At 39.0% G+C, this 24,539-nt stretch overlaps 1 protein-coding gene across 5 annotated transcripts in view; it reads right to left on the minus strand.

Annotated features, from left to right (window-relative positions):
* Positions 1-24,539, minus strand: part of SYNE2 (spectrin repeat containing nuclear envelope protein 2) — a 172,594-nt gene that overhangs the window by 39,190 nt on the left and 108,865 nt on the right. For all 5 annotated transcript variants that reach the window (XM_090141784.1, XM_031605585.2, XM_031605584.2 and 2 more), the window contains 24 exons: positions 24,171-24,302; positions 23,434-23,586; positions 22,966-23,175; positions 21,811-21,912; positions 20,767-20,886; positions 20,397-20,597; positions 18,708-18,881; positions 18,015-18,146; positions 16,278-16,474; positions 15,511-15,643; positions 14,438-14,620; positions 13,847-13,993; positions 12,857-13,033; positions 12,464-12,619; positions 10,985-11,134; positions 8,985-9,155; positions 7,740-7,873; positions 7,224-7,428; positions 4,953-5,132; positions 4,164-4,292; positions 3,556-3,710; positions 3,053-3,200; positions 1,825-1,919; positions 302-536 (listed from right to left, as the gene is read on the minus strand). In XM_090141784.1, coding sequence (XP_089997910.1) covers positions 302-536; positions 1,825-1,919; positions 3,053-3,200; positions 3,556-3,710; positions 4,164-4,292; positions 4,953-5,132; positions 7,224-7,428; positions 7,740-7,873; positions 8,985-9,155; positions 10,985-11,134; positions 12,464-12,619; positions 12,857-13,033; positions 13,847-13,993; positions 14,438-14,620; positions 15,511-15,643; positions 16,278-16,474; positions 18,015-18,146; positions 18,708-18,881; positions 20,397-20,597; positions 20,767-20,886; positions 21,811-21,912; positions 22,966-23,175; positions 23,434-23,586; positions 24,171-24,302 — 3,819 coding nt within the window. The remainder of the gene's footprint in view (positions 1-301; positions 537-1,824; positions 1,920-3,052; positions 3,201-3,555; positions 3,711-4,163; positions 4,293-4,952; positions 5,133-7,223; positions 7,429-7,739; positions 7,874-8,984; positions 9,156-10,984; positions 11,135-12,463; positions 12,620-12,856; positions 13,034-13,846; positions 13,994-14,437; positions 14,621-15,510; positions 15,644-16,277; positions 16,475-18,014; positions 18,147-18,707; positions 18,882-20,396; positions 20,598-20,766; positions 20,887-21,810; positions 21,913-22,965; positions 23,176-23,433; positions 23,587-24,170; positions 24,303-24,539) is intronic.

Raw genomic sequence — 24,539 nt, forward strand, 5'->3', positions numbered from 1 at the left:
AAGCCAAGACAGCCAGCATGAACAAAGGGAAATATGATTTCCATTGCATGTAAAATGCAGAATGCGCTGCTCTGAAAACTTGGTGCCTGGTTTCACTGCATTCTGGAGTGGTGACCCCAAGGACAGATACCCTTGCAAGTTCTCTGCCTTCTGCTCCTGACACCTCCTGTCCACTCTTGCACACTCACAAAACACATCATCACACATTCAGGTTATTTTAAAGCTCTTTCTTCTTACTGGAGAGAAGTTTCAATCTGAGGAAAATCATAGATTTTAGGTTTATCAGAAAGAAATACAATACCTTAAAATCATGAATTAGATTTCTAAGGTGGTAAAGGCTGTAGCAGTCTTGGCTCTTGACAGCTGTGAGGAAGCTGTTTGTATCAGCAAGGAATCTGCTGAGGCTCTGCAGCGAACCCCTGAAGAGCTGCCACTGGCTCACAAGTCCATCGATATCTTTCTTCCTCTGCTGAACCAACCAGATAACATTCTGCCACTGCTCTTTCAGCAACGTGAGCTTGGAAATAAATTCTGTCCTGCAGACAACAGGTGTTGAGTGGTAAAATATTTTGACCTCAAGGCTGTATTTTCCAATAATTATGTGGAATACTGTAAAATTACAATTACAATGCCCAACTAAGCAAAAAAACTCAATACATCCACAAGCTTAGCTCTGCTCTACATATTCCATGTTTTAAGCAAAGCAAAACAACTTTTACATGGTACAAAAATAGATAATGCAAGTCATTCATAGCAACGTATGTAGTACAATAATCACAGAAACAATATGCACTAAATATTTGTCTGAAGAACATGGAAGATAATGCAAGTGACACAAGATGACTCATTGTGCAGCAAAATTGATTTGTGGCTTTACCAGGCTATAATGGCAAGTTGAACCATCACTGAATCCAGTAGCAGGGGATGTAACTGCAAAGTGAAAAGGCTTGGTGTTGCTACTGAAACCACCTGAACACTTTCACTTCTCCTGCAACATGTTTAGATGACCCATCACATCTAGATGAAGTGATTAAAGAGAGCTCCTGGCTATTCCTTTTGTTTCTCTGCAGGAGACCATGACAGCCATATCAGCTCTTATACAGATGTCTTTATGGGGTTCAACAAAAAATCTAGTAGCTTCACTTGGTTGAGCCCTATTTTCTCTGGCATCTTTAAGCCAAGCTATGGACTTTACATTGAAGTTTTGTCCTGCTAACTCTGTGGAAGCAAGCTCTAGCAGAGACGAGTACTATCTTCACAGCAGAAATGCCTGAGGCATTTGAACCTTTGCTCACAAACATTTTATACCTCTTCTTCCTCCACACTGATTAAGAGAAAAGCATAACATCATAATAATAAAAAACAGGTTTAGCTGTTGTGTTCTGGACTGTGTGGGACCAATGACTTAATGCACCATCGTTTGAGCTTGGGGGTGTGTAAATAGTCTCATACCTCTGTACTTTAATTTGAAGTGGAGAGGTCTGGGAAGAGAGAAAGGGACCTCTATATGTAGCATTCTCATTACCCTCTGCAAGAAGTTGGCCTCTCAATCACACTGTTCAAACAACTGCAGGGAAGCAGCAGACAAGGAAGCTTCATGTATAGGACCAATTAACTAATCTTATTTGGCAGAACTTCCAGTTATTATCAAAAGTGGACCTGTATTTCTGTTTGCAGCTCCTCACACTTCTGCAAAACGCACCAGGAGATTATTTAAAGGGCAAATCTGGTCAGCAATTTGAGTTTGTGTCCAATACTGAATGCAAAGAGGAGAACCTATTCATTGAATTCGCAAGATCTTCAGGAGAAAAACAAATGTATTACCTTTTTTCTGCTTCTCCAGATTCCAGGAACAGTAGAACTTTTGCTATGATAGAATTAAATGTCTGCTGATTTATGGAAATCTCAGTTTGCAGCATCTGAAAATACCATAAGAACAACAGTTTTAACTATTCATTGAACAATCTTTGCTGTGGAAGCTGGTTCTGCTCCTCTGCATTGACAGCACATAAAATTTTAAATGCCAAAAGTATTTTCAGTGCTATCATCATATGCACCCTAAAAGATTCCACACTTTTGTAATATCAGGAGGAATTCACACCTATGTGGTAATCCAAAAGGAGCTGATGTTTGCTGGATTCATTCATGAGAAATGCAATCTAGACTGAAAACCATAGGAAAGGTATAAAAAAGAGACAAGGCTGAATTCACCCTTCGCTGTACTTGTTTTATTACATTTTATTGCAACAAGTGAACTGATTTGGAGAAGCATAAAGGGCAGCAAAGAATTCCTACTTGATCCCAGTGAATATCATTAACATGCAGAGACTTTATACCATGTGGGATTAACATCAGTTCCATGGGGTACTACGAAGCTCTTGCCCATTGCAGTAGCACAAAGCTCACTCTAAGAGTTCCTGACACTAAACTTTTACCACATGATTTTTTACCAGTATTTTGTTTATTTTTCCATTTCCCTTCCACTAGGACAAAGTCTGTAGGACACATTGCTTAGAATTGCATCCACATGCATGTTACCCATCTCCTCTGAAAGGTTGGTCATACAGGTGTGAAGGGTATCCCTCTCTCTAACAACAGCAAATGTTTGAAAACAGATTTCCACCAAAACCTACAAGCTGATAAGAAATCTGCCATGAAGATATTTTCTTTAAAATGCATTTCTCCCAGGAACTGCTGAGGTTCCTGCCAAATCCTCAGCAAACTGCCTAGCAAGTTGCCATGGACCATGGGCTGCAGCATTGTGGGACAGGCAGACAGGCAACCAAGCTCAGGGCTGGCAAAAGCTAGGGCTTCTGCAATGCACCACAGGGATACACTCTTAAAGCTCTGACCCATGCAGAAAGTGATCCATTCATTTTAAAATTTTCACATTTCAGAGCTTTTCTCAGGATAAGTACAAAGTCACATTTCAAAAGAATGAAATGCTCTGTAAAACTCTACACAGATCTAAATTTGAAAGGAACAGTATTTTCCAAGGATTTCCCATCACCTTCATCATTCAAGATATTTTGATTTTTGGAATTAGCTTTACCTCATAGACTCTCTGTTGCTCTTGCAATTCTTCAAATCGTCCTGGAACATTAGTCTTCAGGGCCTCTTTCATTTTTTCTAGGAATTTCATCCAGTTCTCACATTTCTGAAGGAATTTCTTTTCATCAGTTTGAGTTCCTTCAAGCACGCTGTTAAACAAAAGAAATCTTCAAGAACTATTTTGCTGGTGGTTAGTTTTCTGCATATGTTTGCATATATTTTAACGTGGCCGTTTCTAATGCTAACGCAGTAGGGTTTTGCTTGGCACTTTTCTACCTTTCTTCACTTACAACCACTTACGTTTTTGCTTCAAGTGACTTGGAACAGAACTAGCCACTAAATCACAAAACCATAGAAATACTCTGGAATAAGCTGAAGGGTAGAAATCCAATGTAGAAACCTTCTGAGAAAGCTGTGAACAGCTAGAAATACTTCCCATGCTTTAATTTCATTTTCCTCAAAGAAAAGAAAACAGTAACAATTTTTTTTGTTTGCCTTTCACACCTGCAATGTTCCAAAGCAGTTGCTGTCTTCTGACTCCACTGCCGAGTCAGGCTCTGCATCTTCTTTAGGATGAAGTCACTGAGGGGCAGCTTAATGCTTGCTTCATTCAAAGTCTCTATGCTTGGAGAAAGGGCAGCAAGCTCTAGAGTGTGATTCTGGAAGTAAAAGGGAAGTTGATTGCAATCAAAATGCTAACCCAAGAAACCACGTTTTTATGTTAACCTCACAGTTTATAGGAAACAAACAGGTCAGTTTCCTTACAGGAGGCTCACTTTCTCAATAGTATTGAGCAGATACACATGTGCTGGCACTTGCAGATTAACTCTGTACCTTATATGTATGGTAAAAACACTAGGTAGCTGCAGAATAAAGCTGGGAAAAAGGATCTCTCATCAACTCCAAATCCATGTGAATTTCCTCTCCTTCACACAATCCATTTTGCTTGTGACACATAGCTAATTTTTATGTATTTTAATAATTTTTTGGGATGAGATTACAGTTACTCTGTTGAAAATGACAAAGCTATGATACTTAGAACACATAATTCCTTAATTGGGACTCTTAAATCCTTATTATTCATCATTTTGTACTCAGGAAATTGAACATACCACAAGCAGTTCTGAGTTGTCTGTTTCTCCCTCTAGATGGAGGCTATCAAAGGCATCTGTGCAATTCTTGACGTGACCCTCCAGAGTTTCAAGACAGTTCTTAAAATCCTCCAGTTGTAAAAGATTGAACTAGAAAGAACATTGCAGATTTACATTAATTATGAGCTGGTTTAATATATGTATTTGCTATACAAAAAGGAGCAATAAGCAATACTATCAGGAAAACAAACAGATGTTCAACCCACTTCCAATGTATTTATAACTCACTGAATGAAATTCATTGTTTGCGCCGGATAAGTGCAAAATTTAAACCAAAGCAGATGTCAAGAAACAGAATCTATAATTCTTGAGAGATTCTTAAATATCTGGAAGAAATGTGGGCATCTGGAATACCTTCTTGTAGATCTGGATTGGTTTTAGGTACATTGTTTTCATTCTTTTTGAGGCAAACGAAAACCCTTAGGATTGTTCCAAGCAGAGCTGTGAATGTTTACAACTTAGTTCAAAGTTCATGATAAAACAAGTTTCCTGACCTGTAATCATCTGAGGGTCTACTTACAAAGCCTTGTTATAGCAATGCAAGCAGATAAGAGGCTAAAACCCTTCCTTCATCTGTTCTTTTGTCTTCAAGTGTTATTTCCTTACATAGTTAACCATACCATCGAGTTTTATTTTCAATAAACCTGAGTTTTAATTTATTATTTTAGTTTCATTTCCATTCATGGAATACAGGACTCCAGGGAAGAAGTTAACACACACCGACAACTAATTTTCTATTCATAAAAGTACCTCCAATTCATCTAACTTCCTCTGCAACATCTTTTCCAAATAGGATGCTCTTTGGAGTGGTTGCAGCTTCTCCAACAGAACGGCTTGTGCAGCTGTCCCAGCCTGCTGTTTTATCTGATCAGCCAACTCAGAAATCTGGGGACGGCATCCCACTGTGTTCTGAAGACCATTCTGTAAATTCTGATGAGAGAAGAGGAAATTAAAAAAGAAAAGGTCAGCAAAAGAATCAGATCTTCATTCACGTGCCATTTTCATTTAGTATCTTTTGTTGCTGTAACTAAGCTCTTTTGGTCGATCTCCTCTGTGAGTCAAATTCAGACTTTCACTCAGAGGATAATAGGAATTGCACCCATTGACTGTAGTGCTGGGAAAGGCACAGTTCAAAGTTCAATGGAACATCAGTGCAGGCAGTGGGCTTTACTGTTTTTACAGAACAGATCAGGGAGAGAAATTAGCATATCCATCTCTACAGACCAGATTTACACTAGCAGATGGAGAAATGGGCTCAAACTGAAATTGAGAAATATCATTGTTACAAACTTGACACCTGGACAAGGAATGGCAAGGAGTCGTTGTGAAACAGAGCACTTACTACAAGTGTCATTTATTTTTATCCATGACTCCCTGGAATTTGCCACTGTATATTGTCTTCAGTGTATCGAACAAAGGCTTTTGATTGATGGTAAAGAACAGACATGCTTCTCTTAAACGGAAAATAGCTATTAGATCCTTACCTCTGCCTTTGGAATGGATCATATTGTAAGCTACTGCTTTAGTAATTTAATAATTTGAAATCATAGAACCATTTAGGTCAGAAAAGACCCATATGATCATCAAGTCCATCTATTGCTTAACACTACCATGTCCACCATTAAACTATGTCTGTAACTGCTATAGCCACACACCTTTTAAATACCTCCATGGCAACTCCATCACTTCCCCATTCCCTATTCTAACAACTAACCTCCTTTTCCACAAATAAATTCTTATTGACATCTAGTCTGAACCTCTACTGTGCAACTTGGAGCCATTTCCTTGTGTCCTATCACTTGTCACACGAAAACTCATTCTGATTTCTTACACTGTGTACTGGACTTCATCTGTATATATTGTGGTAATATCTACTACAGGATAAAATTAGAGAGTTTAAAATACAACTGAAAACGCACATGTAATTTCACATACAGTAACACGACATGTCACTGTTCCCCATTCTTCCAATTCATCATTCATTTTGCAAAATACAATAAATGTGTCCCACTCATGCAAACTAGAACAGGACCTACATAGTTACTGACATACTAGTGGTTATGCCATGCTTAGTAGGTGCAAAAATCTTTCAAAAAATTTCCAGAAAAAGTGATGCCTCTTTGCTAACTTGTTTACAAATGCACATGTCACAACTATTAACAGATCAAAAGAAGTTAAAATGCTTTGTTCTAAGTTTTGCCACTGTTGGTTATTTCTGACATGGTAAGAAACACATGAGCTCTCTTTCCCTTAACAGAAAATTCCTCAGTTGGCTACATGCAAAATAGGAGACTTTGGACTTCTTCCAATATGTGGATAAAGTTTCATAAAGTGTGACAAATCACTGCTCTGTTCAGATATACGGATTATTGTATTTCTTTATTGCATTTTGAAGAAACCAAAAGTGTCAGAACCTAATGACAGTTTGCTGCCTGAAAGAGTCAAATGTACTCTGTGGTCTCAGTATCAAATCTCATTTATCTAAAGTCAGCAGTGTCTGGAATAATATAATGAGCTCAGAAATCTGTGAACTTATCAGACCAGACCAAAAAAAGGACCAAAACCAAATAAAACCAAGTTAAAGACAACTGTAGAAGACCTCAAGATGGTCCTATGTTCTGGAAAACTGCTCTTTTTTTTTGACAGCTATTGATCTAGTGAATACTGTCTCTCATCCCAAGCTGTGCTGCTTAAAGTAAATCATCTTTGGTTTAATGATCCTTTCCAGCATAGGCATGATTTTTCGTATAGAGCAGAAAGGGACAGAGACTAAATATTATTGCTCCTCTTTGCTCCCTATGCTAACTGTAGTTTGATTTGGCCTCAGGACCTGGTCACAGTATTTGAAGGAAAGAAAAGTTTCTGTTAATAGGAAAAATCAGATTTCATGTTTTCCCCTGACTGGATTATTTTTTTGGTGCAAGGGTGGAGGAGGAAAAGAAGATGTTCATTAGATTTGATGGGGTTTTTTTGGTAAATAAATCCTGGTTTGTATAAGGCAGCAGAAACTCATTCATGTACCTTTACATCCTGTATCCTCTGTTTCAGGGTTTCTATCATATTATCTTCAGGCATGCGGGCATCCAAGAGCTGAGTGCACTGCTCTTCATGCTGCTGTAACTTGGCTGCTGCCTCAGTGCATAAACTATCATAGGGCTCCCAGAGCTGAAGAGTTGCTTGCGCTGTCCGCAGCTGATCAGTGATGTCTTCATTTACTGAGCTCCACCTGCAAACATATCAAATTGTGATAAGAGCATTTTGGTTGGAGATGCACCTCATGAATCAGAATATGATTTGGTGTAGGAGTCCTAGGGGAGTTTCTTTGCATTCACAGCTGAGTTACTGAAAGCCAGTTGACACAGCATCGTTTTGTGCCCTGTGATCCATCACAAAACAGGCAGCACCAGCCACTCTTCACAAGGGTACCCTGAGACAGCTAAGCATTGCTAACAGATTTAAAAATGTGACCTATGTTGAAATCCTACCTCAGCAATTTTATTTAATACTAACAGATGTGGCTTTTTTTTGTAAACATACCTGGTGTGTGCTTCTGTGCACTTCTGGTCAATAATCTCTGCAAAGGAGGGGGAGCAGTTCTTCTTCAGATTATTGGCAGCTGCCTGGAGCTTGGCCCAACTTTCTTCACTGTTCTCCAACTCATCCTGGAGAGACTGCAAAACGGATTATTGAAATGAGTTGTGAAGATCAGTGATGTATGCATAGCTTCCACCATAGATTGGAAGGGATACAGTAGTAATAATGCTACACACCTGCAGCACAGATCAAAAAGTTTGCAGAAAATGTAATGTGTGACCCTAAAACTTAAGAAATTAAAAGAGAAGGGGTTGAAGTGAAAAAATTCTTCAGTCAGCTTTTTTTAAACCGAAGTGAAAACCCATAGCTTTGAAGTTACAAAATCAACACACTAGAAATCAGAATGTCTTATTTTTGGCTGCTGTTCCATGGAAATTTCTATTAGTGGTAAAGTTGGCTTAGTAACTCATGTCTCCATCTCCACTGTATTCCTCTCCTTCCGACACAGGTGATTGCAGAACCCTGCCATGGATCACATCAGGAAATGATCCAGATTAAAAATGAATAAGGTGAAGTAAGGGAGGAGGTAAGAAGGTCCCCAGTTCCTCTTATTTATTATTTGTTCCTAGGTGAGAGTGGAAGTGTTTAAGCAAACTTTATTGCTGAGATGTGTCCAGGATTTACCATCGCAGTCTGACCTGTACCCCTACTGATGTAACTTGAAGATGAGCCAAAAGAGGTACTCTGATATAGATGTAAAGACAGGTAAGAAAATTTTAGCCATATCTTTTTAAAGCAGTCAGACCCAAGGCCAGCCAGAATGCCCACTGTAAGAACTCAGCCTCTATAACAGGAGCAGGGCAACCCACAAATCTAGAGACATGGTTCCTTGCCCAACTTTCTCTCGCACCCCTGGTGCACAGTATCTCCTCCAGCTGAAGCCTGGTGGCAGCTCATCTCCTGGGAAATGCAAGTGAAAGGGTGAATTCCATTTCAGTCAATGAGCCAAGAGCCAACATCTTTCATTTCCTTAGTGAATGTGAAGTTTGAAGTGAGAAATCTAGAAACAAGCCTCAGTGTCTCTGGTGAGTAAAGAATAAACAAGTAAAAAAAAAAAATCCACTGACTTCTGTGGCACTACAGTAAAAAGGAAGCTGCTTGAGAGAAAAATGTGTGGTTCTTTCTCAGCGAAGCTTGTTTAAAGGCACAGAAGTAAGCACAGAATTAAGGCAACTTCAGTAGATTTACCTGGAGAGTTTTGACCTGGTTTTTCAAAGCTTCCAGTGACGGCACAGAGGGCTTGCACTGCTCTATGCAGTACAAATATCTTGTCATCAGCAGGCTGACTTCTGCATAAATGTCATCATATACTTTCCACTGCTCCAGTATTGACTGCATTGAGGTCTTCAGCTGTGCAACCTACAAACAAACCACTTGTGTTACAATCTCCTAACAATACAGCCTGCCAAAACTACTGTCTAGGAACTATGGGATTCTCACGCACAGTCAAATGAGAGATTTCCTTCTCATTTTCTCTTTGCTTCTTTCATTGTTGCAATCTTGTAGCCCTGTGCTGGGGCAAGCAAGTTTCCATCTGCCACAGTTCTCCTTCAGTGTGACTTTTTTACTCTTCAGTATCAGGTAAGCACACAGTGTATGTGCTGGGTTAGATGAAACATTAATCTAGTTCAGTATCTGCTTCCACTCATGCCCATACCAGATGCTTTGGCAAACTGGGCAAGGGAAAAAGCATGTTTCCATGGAACCTGTTCAGGTGACAGATTTCAGTTCCAGCTATGCATTCACTCAATGGAAGATGAAAGCTTCTCCAAACTACACTAAATAGACTGGGTGAATCACCATATCATAGTATCACAGTTCCAGACACATGGATTAATCAACATTATTCTCATTTGAATCATGGTGTAGGTGGGAAGAATCTCTTAATTGCTTTTTGTAGCCTGCAGCAAATCACCACCCACACAAAGACGACAGAAGACATTATACTCATGAAATGTCTCTGGGCCACAGACTCACAGTCTCAAGATCAAACTACGGATAGTACAAGCAAGGTAGTACATCTCCTTAGCCATGTATTTGAAGTCACAGCCAGGCTCCTGCTGAGGCCAGCTGTACACAGGAAGAAGTCTGTGCTTTGCATTTCATTGCTCATGCAAACGATTAGGATGTAACAAACTGCAGTTTCTAAGTTCCACACTTAAGTCATAAAATACTAAAATTAACATGACCTACACTGATTGTAATTAGAACCACTCATCACTAGGCTGCTAATCCTGCCAAATTCAAACCTCAGCTCCACACTGAAATGAAGAACTTTCCTTATCATGCACATACACAAAAATCTGTTTTCTAGATGAGAAACAACCACATAACCTCAGTTGAAACATTAAGCAAGAAGGCGCAACCTCATCCTGGACTGACATCTCATATAGAAGAGTTCAAGTAAAAGGATTCAAGTTTCACAAAGTTTTGAGGAATGAAATCAGAGCACTTGTAATAAAAAGTATAAAGGAATCTTAACTATAAACAGAATTACCGGATCACACATAATCCTCAGCAATATATGGCTACTTATTATCACAAATTAAAACCCTTAGCTGTAGCCATTATTAGATCTTTTGTATCTATCAATTACACCTAGGTAAGCAAGATCAGTTTCACGTATAAAGCTAATATAGCTACATGTGTAGACTGTCTTGGAGTCAGTTTGTATGGAAAACCAATCTGCCTGTTTTTCCTTGAAGCAACTGAGAACTATGTAGGGTTTGAAGACAGTGGAAGCCACCCAGCCATGAAAAGGAAAGAGCAGCTGGGAGGTAAAAAAGCTCCAGTGCAAATGGAGGGTATTCCAGACAAAGAAGATCAGACTACAAATCAGAGAAGTAGATCAAGTAAGAAAGCATAAGATAACAGAAAAATATCTGTGCCATTTCTTTATTTTCTTGAACTGCAGATGGGTCTCTGTGCCTCCTCCCCCTGTATTCAAACTGCTTTGACATTAAAATTTTTCTTCTTTCTTAATTTTGGAAATAGGTTAATTTCTGGTATGGGATGAACTGAAAGGGAAGTTCTTAGAAGGTTAAGATTAAAAATACTCTGGTTTTTTTTGGTTTTGTTTTTTTGGTTTTGTTTTGTACCAGCTTCTGATACTTGATGAAGAAAATTAATAACAGTAGTGGAAAGAATATGTGCTGGAGGAATTCTAAAATGCAAATCAAATCATTTACCTGGCTGACAACACTGTCCTTCATTTCACACAGGTCAGCTATTCTGAAAGACAACGCCTCTGGGGTTTGTTCTGTACTACCATTCAAAGACATACACTGCTTGAGCTCATCGAGCATTTTGGATTTAACTGCAAGCTGATTTTCTAGGTCCTAAATGAGAAATGAGAGAGAGAGAAGGAAATAAAATCTGTAATAATAATGATAAATAAGATCTATTAATGACAACATAGAAAAACTTTTCTGTGTAAAGAGCTTAGATAAACACTGCTTTTTAAAACCAGTTCTCTTCAGCCATGCAACACCACCACCATTTTAGCCCTGACACTGAACAGTTGTCTGTAGGAATTCAAAATGACAGCAGTTGCTTAGGCAGTCTTCTGCATGTAGAACCAGAACCATTTAGTGTCAGTATGGACATCGTGTCTGGGAAGAGACCATCAAGAGCTAATTCCTCAGCTACCATGTGGGCCTCTTTGTAGCTCTCCAGATGCAGAAAGACTTCATCTTAATACAGATGTTCATTGCACAGCAATTACAAATATTTACAAAGTGGGCCATAACAATTCCCTATAAAGCTACACTTAAAGTCATGACCTTTCTTTCCCCAGACTTCTATCCCTAAAACTTTATCAAATTTTGATCTCATTTTTATTGAGCAAATAATTTTAATGAAACATTTTAGCCACCTGCATCCTAGCACTGTATCTTGCTGTGAATAGGGCAGAATTTCTTTCTCTCATTCTGACCCTCCAATATATTTTAGAGTGCTTCACAGAGACAAGTAACTGTGTATAACAGAATATTCCAGGGAATAACAGCAACCTACTATGAGATAGAGACATGTAACTATGGCAATTAAAGAAGAAACATTCCATGCAAAAAAAATAGAGAGAACACAGTATTGAATGAAAACAACAGACCGTCAGATTAATAGGATCTAGTTATTAGCTGGCTACACCTGTTCCAGTTATAGGGAGCTCAGGCCTAGAAAAATGCAACAAAACTGAAGTACATCCAGATTCTTGAGGTTTGCACAGAAAGATTATACTTCAGAGCACTTGTATAGCATTACTGTTATTCCAAACGAGGCTGTGTAGATCTCAAGATATTACCACTACAAAGCTCTTCAAACTAATGGAATTGATAGCATTTGCTGTAACTGTGCTGAACAGAGAAAACTAGTTCTTTTCAAGGCATCTCAAAATACGATCTCTAATATTGTTGCACAACATTCCAAACACCATGAAACAACAACATGATGCAGATGCATCTTCAGCTGCAGAAAAAAAATCATAGAATTAACAATATAACTAGTTTGAACCTACCATGCTTTAATTAAAATTACACTGTAGTATTCTAGGAAATGGCGATTTCCTTTACATTTTGTTTCTTATTAAATCTGTGCAGTTCTTCAGGCTGGATTCAGTGAAGCGTTACATATATTTTGTACAATAATATCCCACTTACACAATATTTTACCTTGCAATCATCTAATGTGTTCTGTGCAGAGATTAGACTTGCTGGGGTTTGTAAAGATCTCATTCGATCGCTCTGTGCTTCCAGCCAGTTGCATAAAGTCTGTGCTTTGTTCTCGTTTTCGGTGGCATCTTCCAAAAGGTGTTCCAGGTCTTGTATCTAAAAGTTACAGAACATTCTAATTTACACAAACCTAGAGGTGGGCAGAAACAGGGCTGCCCCTTCCATGACAAAATTTGAGACTACAGTATTGTTTTTTCTAAATAGAGCTTTGAATGTAAATATAAAAATCTGTGTTCAGAAGTGTTTTTGGAGAAAGAGTATTTGCAAAATACAGAACACTGGTATTGCCAAGATCAGAGCTGTGAGACAGAAAGCAATTAAATGCAATCAAACCTTTCTGTTCAGGGATGCCTGCAGCCTGTGCCACCGCAAGTTCACCTCGCCAAGACACTCAGCAAATTCTGTCCTCTCATACCGCTTGCTTTCCACATCACAAGTGCTCATTTGCAGGAGCGACTGGTTCACAAAATCTACCATCCACTGCTTAAAGTTCATTTCCATCATATATTCCTGGAGGAATTAAAATAAACAACCAAAAAGGAACAAAAGCATAAGAAAATTAGTTCAGTAGTTTTACTTTGATCAGTTCCAGTGACACAGTGTGCAGTCTCAAAGCACCTGAGAACAGCAGCCACCAGAGGCTAGGAAACATTGTCCTGCCTGAGCCCAGAGCACCGCTTGGTAGCTCTGCAAGGCCAGAGAAAAATGGATCTATGTAGGGATTTGTGCCTTGAGGTTGGGCTCCCTGACATCCGCACAAGAATGGTGGGAACCCTTCCTGAGACTGGAGCAATAAGCCTCTCTGTCATTGGAGCTTTAGCATCTAAATAGTCATTAGTCTGCTGCAGCCTGTCTGCAGGTTCATAGATCTGCTCCTTCTTTCTTAGCAGGTCCTCTCTTTTGATAAAATGTTGTATTCAAAATCCAAGTTAAATGGGTCCTTGCTACAGTGCTCCAAAATTATGAGATATTCCTTGGTGAAAAGGCGGACTAAAGCACAGCACAAATGTAGAGACTAGCTCTGTAAGGAAGCAAAGCTTTCCTGCTTGACACATCTTATAATCTAAATGCAAGAGAAAGAGAATGAGTGAGACAGATTGGACTGCAGCATAAGAAGAAGGAGATTACAGGACAGCTGGCTGCAGCTGTATGTGGCAGAGATGCAAAAAGGTTTTATAACAGAAGATGGTAAGGCACCTTTGAGGCTGTTCAGGGAACCCTCCTAAGTGGAAGGGTGAGGATATAAGTGTCTTTATTCTATTTCCATGCTTGTGACAGCAAAACAGTCACAAGCTAAGCCTGGACTTTCAGTTTTCCATTTACCTTGTACTTCTGAAGGAGACTTCTGACTTGAGCTACACTACTTTGTGCATTTATTGGTTCTTCATGTCCTTGCTGTTGTTCCACATGGTCCAGCCAAGTCATTAGTTCAGCAATAGCTTCCCGTGAGGAAAGTTTTTCCATCTGAAGCTGGGGGTAAAAAATATAATGAATCCTTCACACTCCACTTGTTGAAATATCAAGGAAGATGACATGTTGTATTTTTAGAAGGGCTCAGACATTATAATTGCAATTATGGGGGCTATGAATTTTACAGTGAGCTCTCAGATTCAGAGAAGATATGACTTAAATTAAAAAAAAAACAAACGCTAGAGAACTCAGAAATTTGAAATAAAATTATTTCTAATTGTAACCGACTGTCATATAAAACCATAAAGGTGACAGATATGGGCAAAACACTGTAATAATTAAACAGCAGTATAATGTTGGAGATATTCTGAAAGCAAGACAGACAGCTAATTAAGAAAGAGTTGCTTTGCAGGCCTTATACAGCAGCTAGCTGAATCCCAGTAGCAACATTTTAAAGTAATTATTTAGCTCGAACTGAGAAATAGCAGGAGAATTTCTCCTCACCTGGTGCAACTTTTCTTGGATAGCTGGGAGCTGTGTAATCAGTTCTCCCCATTTTTGCTCAAACTTTGCCAAAGATGACCTAAGTCCTGCAGTATCAGCCTGCTTCACATGAAAGAGCTGGTTGGCAGTGCTCACCACAGAAGACTTCAGGGAAGATTTGTCATCAACTTCCTTAGAGAATGTCTGAGGTGCATAAGAGAATTTTAAGAGAAGGTAAATATACATTTATTTTGATAAAGTGGACAAACCCAGTTTTCAGTTACTGGATGAACTGTCTTAAATGGATGCTAGCAAGTCTTTAAAGTTCAGAAAATCTAAACTCAATACGGTCTGGCAATATGTAAGGCCTTTTTCTGCCCATCCTGGATGGGCAGATATAAAGCTGGATACTACCTCTTGCTCCATGGGGATTAGAAATATCCCCATTTCCAAATCACACAGAGGTCAAGGGAGCAGCCCTAGCTCTCAGATCTCTGTCCAGCTCACACCTACCTATCCAACCTCCACAATGTAACACTCTGTCAGATCGCACATCAAGGCAGAAAATCCTGGCTAGTTGTACAGCACCAGGGAGCAGGCAAGGACATGAAATTTAGAATATGCTTTTCTACAGGTTTTCTCTTTCCTGATTTTGGCTGACCAACCCCACAGTCTCAATGATTTCATTCCTGCTCCATGAGTTCACTTGAGTTGGTAAGAGGCCTATCAGCTGAGCTGAACTGCTGTATCTGGTATTCAGCATCAGGAGCAAGAGAGAAACTGTGCTATTATTACTATATAAATGCATAACAGATCTTGGCTGGATTGTGATATGTTGTAACTGGGAGCTATCTATGAGAGGATCCCTTTCTGATTTTACACAGGCTGGCCTAGCAGTCTAAAGGAAGTTTTTTGTGGCCTCCCATCCAGAATTTTCCATCCAGGTAATGGAATAGCTCTGGGGCATGCAGTCATTCAGTGTCATATTTTGCTGGCAGCTTCTGGGTTATGATAAATACAAAAAACACTCAAAAGGATCACTTGCATTAGAAGTCATAATGTATCATCTCAATCTGGTAGGAGATCAGACTTACAAACAAGCTGTCGATGTTATCCCTGATGGTGGGAAGATCTTGTGACACGTTGAGAGACTGCTCCTTCCAAAATTTCATTCTCTGCTCAGCAGAATCCAGCCATTTCCTTAACTCCTCTGAGTCTCTGTTGTAGCTAAAAGAAGGAAACAAAACACACAGACATATGTCTCCTACTTACATCTAGGATGCATTTTTCACCTTCCAAATTGCCCATTCTGTAAGGAGGCATGTGCTATTCTGACACCTGTGCTGCACTGACATGCAGTTGGCTAGAACCATGTGAAAGCACAGAGCACACTTGAGTCTTTCCCCTTCAGAGAGGTTCGAAATCCAGCATGAGGCAGCATTTCAACCAGGTCTTGAGTGTCTATAAGGGGGATCATTTACATGTGGAGTTGTGCACTATGCCTTTGGGAATAAAGGCTAGCTTGCATTCATGTGAGCTACTTAGGTCACCATGATTGCAGCACCTGTTAGCACTTCAAACATATGAGTAGCAGCATGATGCAGCTAACTTTCACCTCTGACTAAACAATGACAGCAATCAAAACAGTTCCCACAAAAGTAAATGGGAAACAAAGCAAGCGCAAGAAGATCTGCTATGTAATAAAGGGGTCAGTTTTCTGATCACCATTGCTTTATTTTTTTTCTGGTTTTAAGTAATAAGCACTACATCATTTCATAATTGCTTATCAGTATTTCAGAAAACAGTTTCTAACTCTTATTTCAAGCTGGTATCTCCAATTGCCTTCTGAGTTATAACCCACCTGACCAAGAGTTTGAGTAATGTTTGAAGTTTGTGTAGTTCATTGCCAACTTTTTTGGTTAAGGACAACCATTGCTCTTCCAGCTTCCCAATCTGATTTGTTATTTCTGGACAGCTCACAGCAGTCAGCAATTTCTTCCCATCTTTCACCATCTGGTACAGCCTGGCATGCTTCTCATCAACAGTGCTCTTGATTTGCTATTAGAATATAGTAAGTTTGTAAAACAATTAACATTTTAAAACTCGAAAACATGACTAGCAAAACACATATCATTTGTTCTAACATCTTAATCTTACATTCAATCTGTCATGTATTTTATTTTCCATTCTGAAGCAATCTGTACTTCACTGTGTGTAAACTTCAGGCTATGAATGGACGCTGTCTATAAGACCTGACTGCCTCACCTGAACATATGAGCATCGCCAACAGAAGATTACTGCCTTCTTGTTTTTAGTAGGGCCTCTATGTCTATCTTATTAGAAAAATGTTACCAGACATTTGAATGAAGCTGCTGGGATAAGTACTGAATGATGGTGGTTAGGAGGAATGAGAGTGAACAGAAGATATTAACTCAAAGACATAGGAGCAGTTGGGCTTGCCTAGACAGCTGAATAAAAACAAAGCATGACTGTGCCATAACTACACTTCATTGGAAGGTCAAAATGAGAAAAGGGAAAAAGAAGAAAGAAATTCCAAGAAGGAGATTGGTCCTGGTGAGAAGGCAGAAAAGAGCAATTATATGGTATATAAGTTTCTCACTTCTCTCCAGACAGAATATTTAATATTAATAGGGATATTCGTCTAACAGAAATTATGTTCCAGAGAATTTTATTTTGCTTTGTCCTTGAAACTGTGAAGCTCCAGTGCTTGGACCTCTCCCAGAAACATCTTATAAAGTTTTACTACTTGTTTCTGATATCATTAAAGAAAATAAAGATTTAAGTTTTTAACTAGCCCTTCTCTCTTAAGAAATAAATGAAACCAAACAACTTCACAATGTCTGGCTATGTAAATACAGTGTATCTCCTATATCACTGTGATGGGCATCAAAAGCACCAGAGGGCCACTGTGATTGTCAGTATCTATGTGGATTTATCTCAAAAGATACCTGTAGCTCAGAATTTTCTGAGAACATGCCATCATCTCTTGTATACAATCAGGTACATTGAATCACAGTAATTCTTTCTGTCTTCATAGTCTATGGGTCTAAATATAAAATTGGACTCTCTATAGACCCAATTCCCAAACTACTAACAGAGTAGGTCCTCTGAAGACATAGAAAGGTCAAACCTGTGAGGAATGCAGATCTTTCTCAGAGGACACATCACTAAGCTTATGGAACTCTACTTGTCATTTTTATAAAACCACCCCAAAGGCTGCTTTTATATCCTTATATCTGTATGTTTCAAATAGTTTAGATGTTTTAAACTGGACTTGATGTTCTAAATAAAGGTGTAGCTCTACCGTCAGGCATGCAGTTCTGAACAAGCCAAGTAGTCTACTTGCCATTTTCTACAAAAGGAATTCTATTTTCATTGGTCAGACAGGAATCAGGATGGGAGATGAAAGGTAACACAGAAGTTTCCAGTGCACATAGTCACACAGACAAAAACAAAAAGGAAATAGTATCCTGTAAACTGGCTTCTCCTCATACTCTAATCTTTTTTTTTTTTTTTTTTTTTGACAGCCTTACAGATTCAAGAAGAAAACTAGCTAGAGAGACAGACACCTCAATACCTGGAGAAGTGCAATCCTTTCCATTAATCTTTCTTCTGTTTCTTCAACCAAATTCACAGATGGCAACATAGAAGTAAGTGCCTCTAACTCCTTATTGAATGCTAGACATTCATCATCAAATTCTGTCCATTCCTAAAAAGCAAATTACATCATTAATATAACACACATCCGCATTTTCACTACATCAGACTTAATGCTTAATCTAGCACAAGCAGCCCTTGTGTTAATGAAACAGAACATGTAAGCAGTTAAGTAAAATGAAAATATTAACACGAGACATGATTTTAACACAGATGAAATAACTTAATGAATATCTTCAAGATATTTCGTTTGAAAGAGGTATGCTTCACTTTTTACTTCCCTAGGAGTGTTTTAAGAACAACCTTTGTATTTAATTTCAAAATAGTACCAGTATTTTATGACTATAATGGCTCTACTGTCAGTCCAGGCATTACAAAATTACTGCAACAAAGTCATGCAGTCCCACCCACATCAGAGTAACGGAACGAATTGAAATGCCCACTTCCAAAGGTGTTTCAAGGAAAAAAAACAGTTTACTGCCATACAGAGAACAAGTTGCTATTCAACAGAGATACGAAAGGACAACTACTAGACAAAGAATCACCTTTGTGGAAAGGATTCCCCTAGAAGCAACTACCCTTTTCCTTCAGCTTTTACCATTTGGCTCATTACCTTTAACAAGTTCTCTAAGTGTATACCGTACTGGCTGGCCTTCTGCTCCAGCAATCTGACTTCATTCACCAGCTCTCTCCAGAATTTCTCTCTCTTTTGTAGGACAGAGGGATTCACTTTCTTGGAAAATGCTTGCATGAAAGCCATGTGAGTCATGAGGTTGTGGAAAAAATCCTGAGAAAAAAACAAGTTAAATCCTGCCATGTAAGAGAAATCATGCACCCAAGGCAGGAGTATGCAGAAGAGAGAGAAGGTTCACTGTGAAAAGTAGACACTTTCAGGGTCTATGAAAGCTGGATCAGGAGCCTTCTACCCAAATGCTTCATCAACCCAAGATGGGTTACTGATAATTTTGCAGTCAGACTAGGAACCAGTGATGAGTTGCATACACTGTTTTCATTTCTACATTTATAAAAAAATTATCTACATTTACACCTTTAGTTCATATGAAATACAAAGGTATTGGAGGACAAAAATGGAAGAGTTTTAACAATACTTGAGTTTAGTGTGAGGGGAGGATCTGGTTGTCACCAGACAGCCATTACTCAGTTTCTCTAACCTCAATGTGAGATGACTCCAATCATCAGGCATGATCAGTTCTAAGGGCTACAAAGTGGGAAGGGCACAAAGAGCTTGATTTAGTTATGGCTCAGCCAAGCCCTTGGGAAACAGCTGAATCTCAACAAAATAATTTCCCCCATGAAATTTTTTTAAGGACTTACCATTATACTCTTCAATCAAGATCTTCTTCACTAAGAACTAATATCTAGTACAAGGATTTCACTTTAGGACTGTATCCTAGACTGTGTGAGCATTCTGATAAGTCTTGATAACCAGGGCAGGAACAATTACTTTTGCAGTTCCTCCTACTTTTGTAAATCAATGTGTATAAGTTCAAAGCACAAATCTATTCTATATTTGTTTTCCTTTGTAAATACATTCCGAACATTTTACTTTGCTAAGTGTAATTTGTGAGTAAGTGCCATACATCATTCTTATGGCTCTAGAGTAGTGATCTGCAGTGCTTGGCATCCTGAAGCAATTCTATAGGAGTTTGAGCTATGTGGAGCAGTTAAAACAAGGCATTAACATGACAGATATTTTGCAGTGACTAGCATTGGCCAGGGCTTCCTGTCAAGCAGCAGGACAATGGGGATGCACGTGTATTCTCAGGATCTTCCATCAAACACATTGCACCTGGGAACAGGGAACGGTGGACTGACAAAGAGGAGGATCTAAACTATCTTTTTTCTCCCTTCAGAAAAAAGTTATGACTACGTTTCCTCCATCAGATCACGAGAACATAGAACGCTGGGAGCAAAGCCTCAGCTCCCAGTTGTTAGACAGCAACTTCAGGAATCTAATTATAAAAAATTAGAAGGATGTGTTTTCTTCACACATCATTATGTTCTGAGGTAAGTCACAGCATATTATATACTGGCAAAACTGAAATCCTGATCTTAATATACAACCAAAACTGCAATTGTAATAACTTCTCTTTCTTGTTGTAGCTGGTCCTATTTTGGATTATTAAAAGCTTTGCACTGTTTTCTGCATGAACGTCAGTCCCTCTTGTACTCTATGAGATAATTACTCTTCTCTATGATACTCAAAGAAAACCTGTTAAAGAAAACAGTGCTCTTGCTATGCTGATCTGACTGGAGCTAGGCTGTGAAGAGAATCCCATACCTTGTGATTTTTCAGGTGAGATTGTAGAGCTGTTCTGCTTTTTGTCAGCTGCTTTGCATCTTGTGCAATCTTCTCTTGTCCAATCGCAACTAGCTCTGCAAACCCATGAAGTAAGCCCTCATATTGGCTCTCACTGATAGAAGGAGAATTCAGCTCCACATATTTTGCTTTCAGAATCCCCCACATATCATCCAAAACATCCTGCAGTGTGAACAAAATTTAGTGATTCATGAAATACAGAAACAAATTCTACAAATCCAAGTGCACAATCCCAGACTACAAAATAACTATCAGCCTTTTGATGTTTAAAAAACCTTGCAGAGAAAAATCAAACCTTGCTGTGTAAGTAGAAACTGTACTGTGTTCTTACCTCTAATTTATAAGCTTCCTGGATTAAGGTGACAGGTAACTGGAATCTTTCTCCATAGCCTCTCAGTTTTGCCACTTGGTTTTCAAAGTTTTGCAGTTCCAAAGCACAGGCATCAGTTTTCTGAAATTAAAGACAAAATATAAGTTTATGAGATGAACAGACAGGACTGTTCATGACACACCGTACTGGGTTCACATGGCACAGCCAGGAGGGAAATTCAGGTGTTCTGTCTCAGTATGACATTCAATGTGTTTCAGTTTACTAACTCAACAGCCATTATTAGAAGGAATCATGGCCTGAGAAAATACCATTTTCTCATGAATTGGAAAGGTTCAATCAGGGATGGATTGAGACAAGTTCTTTCTGAACGAAGGGAAGTTATGTACTGCTGATGCTCTTTTTCTAAGAGTGATTGCTTCATTGAATATGTTCAAGGCAGCAGCCCCTGCTTGGGATCCGAAATGGCTTTCAGCTGGCAGAAAATAAGCCTGTAAACAAGGCTATGAGCCTGTAACAAAAATGTTTGTGGAACCCCTTTTTGCTTCAGCAGCAAATTGATGAGCATTCTGGGGAGGATAGGCAGTCTGTCCATTTTTAATTCTCTGCTAATCCCTACAGAGGTTGAAGAAAACCTTAACTGGTCAAATGCCACACTTTGGTGAAGTGCTTATACCTCCTAAATGAGCAGATACAAATACTGCAGTCCTATTTCCATGGAGAAAAAGTAAAGCTCTGAATATTAGGAAGGCATAATGTGTGGAGTGCTGCACTTTGTGTAGCTTTTTCTCTTCTCTGCCATAGTCTGGGGTGTATTTGTTCCAAGAGGTTGTGGGGTGACTGGTTCCTCCCCATCAGTTAGAAAAGGACTGGAATTAAGTCCAACTATGGATTGGGATGTAGTAGGTAAAAAGGGGTGATAAATACTGAACTCTCTCCTTCTCTCATTCTTAAAACATAAATGAGACTCAAACTTTTGAAAATATAAAACAGTAAATCATAGAAAACTGGAAACACTAGCTTTTTTCCTCCCACAAATGAAATTACCTGAAGCTGCTCAGAAACATTATGTCCACGAATTGCATTCAAACATTGTTGCAAAGTAGCTTTTTTCTCAGTTAATTGATCATAAAGCAGCCTGGTTTCATTCTGAAAAAGTAGCAATCGTCAGAAGTATATTACATACAAGAGTATAGTAATAAGCAGACAAAATTACACAACAAACATGACAACTCTCTTTTACAGAAAAAGCACTTTTTCACTTTAACACACAAAAAAGTATACACATTCTGGGCTCAAAGGAATAATTTTGAAGGGAAATTCCCTGTCAGTGTATAAAAAAAATGAGATTTCTCTGTCACAATGATCTTCTGTGACTGTAAAGATCTGTGTTACAGAGAAACAAATTCTTCTCTTCTGAAAATGAGAAAATAAGTCTATTACTGACAAGTGATGGAGCTCAATGGATTCTGCAGGAGTAAACATAGCAGTATCAGCCCTGTTATTGTTTGGAGACAACATCACTGTGTTCTTCAAAGGAACTGTTTTATTATTCAGCAGCACAGTGATAAACTGACTTGATGATGAGCCACTGGAGCTCTGCTGAACATCGGAAAATGTATTTCAAAGACCAAGTTCTTCTTTCTTTCAGAAAGGAAAACATAACTTTGCAAGACTGTGGCTCACCTTCTGTTACTGTGGCAAAAAAACTCAAGGAACAGTAAATACCAAGGGTTAAATCAACCTCCAACACATAGCCGTAAGTAGAGCAGCACTGGACACTGCACCAAATAAGCAGTGTCTCATAACATATATTCTGAGAACAACAGAGCTTTTGGCACTGCACTAACTCTGATCACTCCTGAATGCACGAGGCAGAAGAAAGGATACACAAACCCTTCCTTGGCCTAATCCTACCCCACAGAAACTTGGTTTAGCCTGTAAATCAGCATACATGGGATCGCAAGTTACTTCTATACTTTGCATGAAAATTTTCTGCTCTGATCAAGGCTTCTAAGGCAGTCAGCTCTGTAAACAGCATTGCAAAAGCAAAATAAATTTGCTTCTCGAAAGACCAATACAAGTTTGTTTAGTACCAAAAAAAAAGACCATTATAGATGCCTCATTTGTAACCTAAATGCATTAACACTGAGAAGTCTAACAGATGCTGTGAAACAAGACGTGCATTTGGCAGTGCAGTACCTGATAACTGGTATTATGATCCAGCCCAGCTTTCACTGAATTGCTCCTTGAAGCAGTGGCAGCTTGAGTCTGTTCCAACCATGCCTGTAAGTTGTTAAAGCACTCGCAGAACACATCTGTGCTCCCACCAGCGCAGGTAATAGACTTTAAAAGATCATCCTTTTTATCACTCAGATCAGCATGAAGTTTTTGCAGCTCAACAGAAAGAGTCTAAAGTGTTGGAAAAAAGATAACGTGAGTGAAAATGGTCTCTGTCCAAGGAGACCTGCCTGTAAAATGCAGGGGTACATGAGCTGGTAATTTGTTAACAGGCAAAAGGCCCAGATCTGTGCACCACCAAATAACTTGATTGTGTTACTCCCATGTAATACTAGCAAAAATGAGAGGAAATGTCAGGCCATATACATTTCTGTTGAAAAAGAAATCCACCATGGTTCCTCATTCTCCTGGATGCTCTAGGAAAGTTACCTCATAAAGAACTTGCTGCACAGCTGCCTCTTCGGTGGAGAGGACTGAGGTGTTTAACATCTCCTCCATATTATCCAAACACCGGCTGATTGCCAGAAGTAGCTCAAACAGTTTTTTATCCAAATTGGAAGAAACTTCCTCTGCCACATTCTCCTGTGTAAAGGCAAGTCAGAATTCTTCAGTACTTTAACCCAAGGCACACCTAAGATTTGTTTGCTAGCATAAACTTAGAAGTTTAGTCAGCTAATAATAATAAAATGCAGTTCATGAAATACTGAAGGACAGTCTTGGATGGGACAGTTATATACATGCAATACTCAGAGCTGTCAAGGCCAAAATTGAGAGTGACCCTCAGTGTATTAGGAGCAGATGTAGTTTTACAGGTTTCTAAACTCAGGAACAGGCACAGCAGAACTTGCCTCGTCAGTTCACATACTGCATATTTACTAAAGTCATTTACAGGGTCCTCATTTAACAGAGCTTGAGGAACAATCTGGAACAATCTTTATCCATACTAGCATGTCTTTGGATTCAGGTAGAAGTGTCATGGTTGAAACTTGCAACCTTTCTCCTCAAAATCCTAAGCTGAATGTACATTATACTCCCCAGCTGTTGCCAAAGGTATACTACAATGAGTCCCATTTGCAATACTAAGATTATTGTCTATGTTTCTCAAACAGTGCATTGTGCCTAGATTTCCTGGTGTTTTTGACAATGCTAAAACATGCCATTTTTACCTGTGCATGTACCACGTTTGCTTCTTGGCTTAGGTCTCCCAGCTGCACAGTGTACGTTTTCAGCTCTTCCACGGCTGAGGCTCCTGCATTTGGGAACACGCCCCGGGGCAGCATGTTCAGTTTTGTTGTAATCTGAAGATGAGAAAGGGAATAATGCAATTATGTGAACAGCTCAAATGATGTCTGGGCTACAGGCAACTACATAACATTCCTTTTAAAAAACATTAAAATAAAAGTGTCAAGTTATTAATATAAAGCACTTGGATAGCAGGGTTCCCTTTTTTGCTGTCAAGAATAAAGTGGTTAGGCTATGCCCTGATTGGAGCATGACTGAAAAAAAGAGCCTCTGATTCCCTCTTTTAGGGGCTA

This window comes from Phasianus colchicus, chromosome 5, assembly GCF_987193195.1.
Source record: "Phasianus colchicus chromosome 5, bPhaCol1.hap1.1, whole genome shotgun sequence".
Taxonomy (NCBI): Eukaryota; Metazoa; Chordata; class Aves; order Galliformes; family Phasianidae; genus Phasianus; species Phasianus colchicus.